This window comes from Anopheles coustani, chromosome 2, assembly GCF_943734705.1.
Source record: "Anopheles coustani chromosome 2, idAnoCousDA_361_x.2, whole genome shotgun sequence".
NCBI lineage: Eukaryota > Metazoa > Arthropoda > Insecta > Diptera > Culicidae > Anopheles > Anopheles coustani.
In genome coordinates, this window is record NC_071289.1 from 37,022,993 (window position 1) to 37,032,938 (window position 9,946).

Consider the following 9,946-nt stretch of genomic DNA (forward strand, 5'->3'; position numbering starts at 1 on the left):
AAATATTATTTCACCTAAATGCTTTTAAAATAAACTGTAAATAATAAAAATTTAATTAATTCAATAAATTGTGAACTTTATTTTTAATGTTCTTTGCATCGCTAATGAACAAGCGAAATGAATTATGACACATTCCTGTTCTTGTGCAGTTCAAAATATGAACTAATAATCTTTCGTCTTAATTTTAAATCTATGAAAAATATTTTTGAAGATCTTCTACAAGTATTACGTGAATACCATAATTAGAAACTGAGTTTTAAGATTATGCTTAGTATTGCGCGTGCCTGATTTGTATTTCTTATTTCATATGCATCGAAAGTGTATCCTCATGCAGTTAACAACGAACATGGGAATTCTCTAGCACGTTAATATTGTTAACATTACATAACCGTCACCCGTTCAACCGCATTCCTGGGTAGTTTTTGGAGTTTTATTTTTAAATAACTTTTGATTGGGTTGTCGTATATATTCAACTTTTAAAATGCCTAGAAAAACTCACTGCTTATTGTTTTGCCGAAGAAAGAAATTGTTCAAATTTAAATAATATTTTTTGCATTTTTCGGTTGATACGGGTAGCCCATACCTTTTGTATTTATTTTTAATTTATTTATTATGGGGTTCCGGACTAAAACCTCCCCAGACGATATCCCGCTCCTTGGGTTCCTTTCGTAGAAAGACTACTCCAAGGGTGGGTGGGTGGTGGCACACCTTCTCTACGTGAACGCGTACAACCCGGCCTCGGCCCTCTTCAGATATCCTTGCTGCGGTGCGTTGGCGCGGGCGGGGAAGCTGCTCGGTTGGGCATCTCGCCATTACCCTCTCAACAGCTCCTCCTGCTCCTACTGTGTTCCTGATGAGGGTTGCGACGATATCCCGACGACATTTGACGATCGTCGGTTCCGCCGTCTGCTTGGTGGAGGTTCTGGCCGCTCTTCGTTCCTTCTCCGCTGAAGCTGACGCATGATATTTTTTGCCGTTGTCTTAACCGCCTACCAGTTTTCTCTGCTGGCGCACATCTCCTACGTCAGATTGTCCGCTCTGACACCATACCTTTTGTATGGGAGATTCCGTTTTTCTGTACTTCAGACCAAATATCTTTTTATCTGGATGCACGTTCGATATGCAGTGAAGATATTTGAGGGAGTTTTCTAAAATATTGTATAATTTTTATAATTTCAAAAATTCTTCTTCTTCTTGGCGTAACGACCATCTTAGTCATTCCAGCCCGTTAAGGGATTACAAGACTGTTTCCCTTGTGTACGTGGATAGTCAGTCCTCTCGTACAGGGGAGGGTCCGGTCTCGGTTGGGATTCGAACCCACACCGTCGAGGTGGTGAGCCCCGGCGCTCATGGGCCGATTTTCTAACCGGCGCTACCGCTCGGCTGTCGCAATCCCATTAAAAAAATCATTAAGTATATTTATTTGAGGTTCCAAAACCCTTCACTTCTTAAGCCCCTTCAATTCTAGAGCCATTCACCTGTATAGTTCATACATGTTACCCAAAGGATTGCCTTTTTTTTTATTTGGTACTGATATCTTTGGTCGTGAATACTCAACTACTTGAAATTTTTGGGAAAGTTACATAAAATATTGTAAAGCTAATAAACTTTAAAAGGCTTGATGCTTTTTTAACATTAGTACAACATTTTTGAAACAAATTTGGAATAAATTTCTGAAAATTTCAAGTAATTTAATTTCAACGACCAAAGATATGTATACTGAAATAGAGAAAATGCAAACTCCTATGTCAAATGTAGGGACTACACAGGTTTAGGTTGTAGATGTGAAGGATGAAACTTCCTAGAACCTCAAATTAATATACTCAATCAATTTTTTAAATTTTAAATTTATACAATATCTTCGAAAACACCCTCAAGTATCTTAACTGAAAGTTTCAAATCGATCCGACATCTAGATAAAAAGACATTTGGTATGTACACATTAAGTACAGGAAAACGGAGTCCCCCATACAAAATGTATGTGCTACCCGGATAGGACGGATCGTGTACTTTGGTAGTTTTGGTTGAACGAGTGACGGTTAATTGGTACAAAAATATCCATCTACAACCTTAGTGCATCAACCTACTTTGTACAAGCCTTGGATGACGCGGGGATTGCTGATTTTGACAAATTGTCTAAAAAGCATGAACCAAGGTGAATATAATAAGCGGGGATAGCACCCAAGATAACCTGTGACGGCATTATGAAGTAAAATACCCACTTTTTAGTCAAAGTTGTTCTACATTTTGCGAAATAAATCTACTGTCGGAAACAACAACAACCGATACACAGGAAACTGAAACATTTTGCAGACAAATTGTTAAAAATTTTACTTTTGCTTGTCATTTGTGGATTTGATCGGAATGAGTTCACCTGGTGTGCTAGCTTTGGCAACAACTAACAAACGCTAGAACCGTCGAAGTGGCAACTTCGTTCCTCGTCGATCGCGAATCAAAACATTCATTTGTGGCACAATAGACGGAAGGAAAGGAGTCGCTTGGATTTAGCTACGTCGACGCTTGGAACAGCCATCAATGAACTATCCTTCTACCAGTTGACCGCGTTAACGTCGATAGGACAAGGTAAGGAAAGTGTGTTATCTTTTGGCGTCTTTGTGACGACGATAGGTGAATAATCCGATGGCGTACCTTCGAAGGACAACATAAATAAAAGTAAAACTCGCGGTATCAATCTTTCTTCCGCGCGGTCGATCCAACGTAAACGCGGCACGGATAAAACGTTGCTCCGTTCAAGTGACCACGAAACAGCACAATCTATTTTTGACTATGTTTTCTTTTCCTACACCCACCTTTCTTTTTTGGTGTCTTTACCGATTCATGGATTTTAAATTTAGCGCGGCCGGTTCAGTTGGATGGCTAGTGAAGATTGATTTGTTTGCTGTCCTGATAACCCTTGAGTTTAACCATTTTGGAATACCTGCTCTTTTCCTTACAGCACGGTGAATACAAACGAAACGGCGCTCGTGGTATCTGCTCGCAGCTTAACGCAGTTTGTGACGGTCTACTTTCCCTCCACAACTGCACGACCGATACTGCACGATGGGGATTATTATTTCAAGATTTCGGGTAAGTATCCATAGTAACCTTTGGATTTGCGGGCATTTGCTTTTCCCCGCCGGCCCACTAGAAAGTCCGAGATAAAAGAAGGTTAGAAGGCAAGGAACTGACTGAACACGGTTTGACCTGAGCACGATGACGCACAGTGTTTGTGGTAACGGTAATAAAAACTGTGGAGATAAGCATATTTCGCTAAGTAAGATTTAACGATTAAAGTGCATTTGGACTGAACATGACTGAGCTACCTTGTACTCAGAAGTGGAGCAGGTTTACGTGGCTCCTTTTTGATACTGGGAGTTTTAAATATGATGTTTTGAACTGTTAACATAACAGTAGCTTTGACTTTTCGCTTCTTAAACTTAACACATTAAAAGACCTTTTGTCTAAAGGACTCCTGTTAGAATGTTTGCCCTTCGTTGGCATTTTACGATTTACTGTTGGCCAGGATTAGTTGACATTCAATGTCCGATTCGCATGAATTCCGCAGACGTCGAACAAACACACAACCGGATGAGGTAAATTTCAAACGGGCATTTCGTGCGGCCTTTTCCAAGCGTGTGCATGTTACAGACAAAAATAAATATTCAATTAGATAGTTCGGCGTCGGGTTGGTGGAAACGACGGTAAACGCTCACGGTACCATCATTACCGATGCTGATCAATACAAAGCGAAACTTCACCGATACCGTCGTCTTGTAGTGCAATGAAATCGAAACTGCAGACGGCCAGCCAGGTTTGGCGCGCATCGAAGCATGGAGGAGAAGGCGTTTCGGTTGCCCCAAGAGTGCACTTAAATTTACTATCAAATTTTGTTTTTCCGTTCTTCTTCTGCCCCGGCTTTCTTCGTTCATAGAAAGAGAAAACCACCTTACAGCTGTTGGAGGCACTGGAGGAAAAAATAAAAGACATCGAAGCGTACACAATTAGTACCCAGGAACGGCGGAAACGTTTCGTGGCACGTTTTTTGGTCACTTCAATCGGACTGTACGTGGTAGCGTCGTTAATTTTCTACTTCGCTTTCTTCCCTTCGACATGGAACGAGCGGATTGTATATTCCGTTCCGTTGCTACTATGCCCAATAATGTGAGTATTCTTGTTCACATGTGGCTCCGGATTAAGGTAACCATTCTTTCCAATTCTTTATTTACAGTATTTTCGTTCTAAAACGCTTACTAGCGTGGCACTATGAGCGGAAAGTGCTCCGGAACTCGAACAAACTAAAAGACCTGCGCACGGAAAAGAAGAAAATCCTCGAAAAGGTGATGGAAAAGGAGACCTACAAGGTGGCGGTAGAAATATTGGACAAATTCGGTGACAAATCGCATCGGCTGCAAACGCAAGCAATCAATGCCTCCCTGACGCCCTTGCGGGCTCCCATCAATTCACCAAAACCGATTTCCACCGGGATGCCTCGAATGCCGGTACCGAGCATACCCCAGAGTCGGCTTTCTCCTCCCTCGGTGGCGGTTCGTGCACCGACTCCGGTCACCCCGCAAATGCGACCGAATCGCCCCATGCCTGTGACACCCCAAACAGCCCCTGGTTTAATCATGCGACATCAGCAACAGCACCAGATGATGCACTCTGGTGGTCAAACGGCGTACAGAAGGACACCTTTTCCCATCATTAACCACAACCAGAAGGGTGTTTGGGAGAAAATGGTGGACTATTTGGTCGGAGATGGTCCCGTGAATCGATTTGCGATGATTTGCAGCGAATGTTTCATGCACAACGGTAAAGATGAGAAGGCCGACTTTCTAGGTTGCATAAAACATTAATTATTACCTTGCTTGTTTCGGTATTCTTGTTCCTAGGCATGGCCCTGAAGGAGGAGTATGAGTATACTGCTTTCCGGTGTGCCTTCTGTGGCACATTTAATGCGGCGAAAAAGCAGCGTCCTGTGGCACCCCGACTGCCCTTCGAGCAGGCACAGTTTGACAGGCTTTCTCAGAAGCCTGAATCAAGCACGGCCTCGGAGGTGGAGGGAGATGATGGAGAACGTTCTTCTGCGTCGTCCGAGTCTGGCGAACCACGCAGTCCTGGTGTTGGGGAGGAAGGGCCAGGTGAAAAAGTTTTATCTTATATTTAATTTTATCTTATTTATTTCTCTTATTAATTTAGTAATGGCCTTTGATAACCGCTGTATTTCTCTTTATAGTTGAATCTGAATTGGAGGTCCCACAGGATGAGGCACGAATGCAACTAGATAATCCTATGGGTGAATCGGGTGAAGGTGGGTCTGAAACGGTGGAAAATTCAACTCCAAACGACGAGTCGGTAGAAAGGACTGACACCAAAACGCCCACTGATACAGCCGTATCCGAAGTGCCAAGCCGGCCGGAAACTGTGGGATCGAAAAAAATTGACTGAATTCAACTAGTTCAATTCGTGTCGGATCACGTTTTGTTTTGTAAAGCTAGATATTTTTTTCATTATTTCAATTTTTATCTAATCACTCTTTAGCTCTGTCTTAACCAATTCCCAATCCATTCATCCGCGTATCTTTTGGATACTTTTACAACAAACGCTCGAAACTAGAATGAACTCACTCATAGACCAGTTGATACATTTGCTTTTATAGCCACACAGGACTTAAACTCATACTGTTATTTAGTTGAAGCATTTAGGGAAGCAACAAGCACGGAGGGCGAATACAGTTTCACTAGTCAAAATTGGCTAACCCTGCTTCGGGCAAGTCGTAGAGATTAGCTTGCATGTAAAAAGCGATTATAAAACGAGTGAAAGTAGTTGCGACTGTAATTTAAGTGAAACGTTTGCCAACGCAGAAATAACCGTGCCTGTTAGTGTGTTTGAAAGGGTGGTAAGCAGTAGGAGCATAGTATAAGCAGCATTTTTTGGGGCAGGAAACGAGGAACTATGAACAACCTGTGGGGTTGAAATTGAATAGAGCGAATTTTGGTGAATGACCACCACCTTGGAAAGGAAGTTGAATTTATAGGAAAAGGAAATGATTCGTTTTTGAAGGTTCTTAACTCTTGTTGTAATTAAAATCCTACTGTAAGATATTGCAATAAAAGAATTTGAAGAAGTTTTCTCTATTAAATATGCTTTTATTATTGTTCGTGATTACTGATAAGAATTTTAAATGCTGCGACAAGCAACGGAAAAAATGAGTGGTAAAGTTTGACAGTTCTTTACCACACACCAAACCTGCACATATACTAGCTTTGATAAACATGCAGGTTGCTGTCACTCGTCTAAACAAGTTGTTTTTATTCCATCTGCCGCGTGAAACAGTTCAAATAACAAAAACAAACATCGTGCTGTTATCAATTTTGACTCCAGTGATTATTACTACCTGTCTTGCGCCAGACGTAAACTTAAACAAACCCGTGTTCAATTCGTTTGCCATGCACCAGGTATAAACGGTCGGACGATGTCGCAAACCGTAGTGGAATTGCACTGGTTTCCGAAGTACACGGACCGGTTTCTCACAGCGGCCAGCTCGGAAATCAATCTCTACCAGGTGAAACCGGATCTTGTCGACAATGGAGAAAAATCGAGTGAGTGTAAATGTACGGGTTGGCTCCGAAATTCCGCACCAGAAAAATAAACCCATCTGCGTTTTGTTGCTTCCTTCCCATAGACATCAATTTGGACATCTCGAAGAGCACCACTGCCACGTTAATCGCCTTCGAGACGCGCTATCAGTTCGTGCGTACGGTGGCACCATCGTACTACGGCGGAGGCGATATTCTATTCGCCGCAGGCCTGCCTAACGGGAAGGTTGCGTTATGTAACTTTGTTGCCGAAAATAATGTTGAGTTCAGTAAGTTTTTCTCCCCTTTCAGTTGCATTGGCAAGGCTGTTTTTAAATGTCATTTCTAATATGTTCTTTATAGCACCCAGAATATCAAGAGCGTGCACGTGCCTGGCATGGAGTGAACTGGAACCAAATTTCTTGGCCATGGGACATGACCGGAACAGGTCGGATAACTGTATCACGATTTGGGACACGGAACGAGGAGTGCCAAACCAATCTTGTAAGTAAACACCATTCTCGCTATTGATTTATAGGTAATTTCAATTCACGTATCCTCCCTTCAAAGCAATCGTAAGCATGGTTGGCCTTTCGGAAACGGCCCATTCGGTGTGCTGGGACAAAACATTCCCGCAGGTCTTGATTGCAGGCATGAGTCACAAGTATATCAAAATGATGGACATCAGACGTAAGTATTCGCACTTTTCACAACGTCGGTTTCGTAGTTAGTAATTTCTGGCTTTGTTTTTAGAAAATCCTGCCATCACAACGGTGGCAAACACCCGAACGGTGAATGGGGTCTGCGTTGCTCCAAATGGACGTTACCTGGCTAGTTATGTCGAGAACATCATTAATCTTTGGGACCTCCGTTCGTTGGAGAAACCGATCAGTCAGATACAGATGCAGAAAAGCATTAGTCAGCTTTCCTGGTGCCCGACGCGATCCTCCGTTTTGTCCACGTTGCAGCGCGACTCGCCACTGATCAACCTGATCGACCTTCACTGGCCCGGCTCGGAGATGGACGGTGGTGAGCCACATTCGGTGAAGCGGTTTGTTTCTCCATTTCAAACCACCGCCAACACGCTTACCACAACCCGCATACCGTCGATGGCTTACCTGTCGTGGCATCCGTATGACCTGGAGCGGATGCTTGCACTGTCGAGCGTCGGTAACATCTGTGACTATCGCATCCCCCAGCGGGTGGCCGTTTCGTGGGACAACAACAACAACCTGTTCGGTAACAATGGCACCGAGTTGCGACAGTTCGCCACACCGACTCGCTCCTCGACCCCGACCGACTCGCTGAATCAGTGGAACATCGACAGCAGTGAGGAGGACATCGCTGAAACGATGCAGCATCGAGCTCTGAAGAACTACGGGCTGATGGCGGACCTGCAGCGGAACGGTGAGCTGGTGGAGAAGAACGATGGGCTGCTGTCGGTCTGGCGAATGTTGGGTCACATGGTCAAGGAGGATTGTAAACTTGGATTAAAATCGATCCTTGGCGTTAGCAGCGCGCTCGATGGTCCTCCCATGTCTCAGTCGGAGCCGGTCAATACGAAATGGAACGATTTTAGCATGTGCAGCGGGCTTGTCGTGTACCGGAGCGAGCAGCGAGATTTTGCCCAGCTTCTCTGCGGGTGGACGTTCGAGCGGGACAAGGAGACTTCCTTCACGGCGTTTCTGGACGACCTGTGCGCCAAGCGTGAGTACACCCGAGCGGCGTTACTAGCCTGTTTCCACTTCCGCGTTCGTCTAGCGATTGATATTCTCGGTAAGGGTGCTGACCAAGCGTCCGATCCGAGCTCGCTGTTGCGAGTGGCAGCCATTGCACTGTCCGGATTTTCGGCCGAACGTTCGGAACTGTGGCGCAAGCAGTGTGGTGCGGCACGCACGCAGATTGACGATCCTTACTTGCGCTGTATGTTTTCGTTTCTTGCGCACGAGAAAGAAGGCTTCGAGACGGTTACTAATGAGACGCAAATTTCGCTCAGCGATCGAATGGCATTCGCGTGCAATTTCCTCTCGGACGTGAAGCTGGCAGAATACACCAAAGGCATGGTGGCGAACTGCATCGAAACGGGTGACTTGAACGGTTTGCTGCTGACGGGCGCTTCCAACGATGGCATCAACCTGCTGCAGAGTCACCTCGATCGGACGGAGGACGTGCAGACGGTGGCACTGATCGCCGCCCGGTTCCTATCCTCGGAGCTTCTCTCCGACTACCGCGTACAGTACTGGATTGCCACCTACCGGGATATGCTGGACGTGTGGGGCTTGTGGGAGCAGCGCGCTCAGCTCGACATCACTCTGGGTAGCATCCGGTCTCCACCACGTAGCTCCCGGTCCGTGTTTCTGCTGTGCAACTTTTGTGGCAAAAATGTGTCGATGGCGCTACAAGACGATGCACGGATGCGCACCAACGCGACCAGTATGCATAAACTGTCCTCCTGTCCCCACTGTCGCAAACCGCTTCCACGGTGCGCACTCTGTCTGCTGCACATGGGCACCACGATGGGCGCCATCTCGCCGAGCCAGGTCGCCCAGGGTCAGATCGGATGGCAATCGAAACCGTTTTCGAAGTGGTTCAGCTGGTGCCAGACCTGTCGGCACGGAGGCCACACCGAGCACCTAACCGAGTGGTTCAACCAGAACACCGAGTGTCCGGTGACGTCCTGCAACTGCAAGTGTTTCGCCAAAGATCTGCCGATGCCGCAGTTCCCACGCGATAAAGACAGTGTCTCCTGACACCAGCTGTCGACGCTGTTCTAGGCAGCCCTAGTACTTTCTTGTCATCGTCGGTGTTCCTATTCTTAACGTAAGGATATGTTTGTTTTTTTTTGTGCTGTCGCTAATGGTCTGTTTTGTTTTGCTTCAATTTAAACGGTGCTTGTGAATGTCCGTTCTACTTTAATCACTTTGTTTCCTACGTAAAAGACAAATTTTATACATTGATGGGGAATGCAATTTGTAAAAAAGTCTTTAATAAAATCAAACAATTTATACAGTAAGTGAAATATTTTGCCATCATTTGTGATTATAGTTATGTTTGATTTGGGATATTTTGTACTCCTATTTCAAGAACGTTTCTAACGGTTCAATTTTTGTATAAGCTATGGTGATATTTTTGTACACAGCTGCATTTTCATAGTACGTTTTGTTCACAGTTAATTCAATCCAGCGAAACCTGGTATCTGTAAAATATTAAAATATGAATATTCAGTAGTATGTTACAATGTTCACCGACTTGAACGATTCAATTTTATCTTCATCTTCAACGATAACATTTTTTCAAACCTGCTCTACTGCTCGGCTGTGTACTGATGTTAAAATTATCCTTAACGAACGATTCCAAGAAAATACATT

The 9,946-nt window shown here is 44.5% G+C and overlaps 2 protein-coding genes across 2 annotated transcripts; both read left to right on the forward strand.

The window, feature by feature from the left end:
* Positions 1 to 2,396: 2,396 nt before the first annotated feature.
* Positions 2,397 to 6,137, forward strand: LOC131262744 (endoplasmic reticulum junction formation protein lunapark-B). Its single transcript, XM_058264810.1, has 6 exons — positions 2,397 to 2,583; positions 2,957 to 3,087; positions 3,932 to 4,161; positions 4,229 to 4,812; positions 4,893 to 5,141; positions 5,237 to 6,137. Exons 2-6 carry the CDS (start codon positions 3,061 to 3,063, stop codon positions 5,446 to 5,448), a joined length of 1,302 nt encoding a protein of 433 aa, XP_058120793.1. The 5' UTR covers positions 2,397 to 2,583; positions 2,957 to 3,060; the 3' UTR covers positions 5,449 to 6,137.
* A 204-nt stretch (positions 6,138 to 6,341) lies between these two features.
* LOC131262811 (GATOR complex protein MIOS) lies at positions 6,342 to 9,582 on the forward strand. Its single transcript, XM_058264890.1, has 5 exons — positions 6,342 to 6,602; positions 6,686 to 6,868; positions 6,942 to 7,082; positions 7,149 to 7,268; positions 7,332 to 9,582. Exons 1-5 carry the CDS (start codon positions 6,476 to 6,478, stop codon positions 9,326 to 9,328), a joined length of 2,568 nt encoding a protein of 855 aa, XP_058120873.1. The 5' UTR covers positions 6,342 to 6,475; the 3' UTR covers positions 9,329 to 9,582.
* Positions 9,583 to 9,946: the final 364 nt, after the last annotated feature.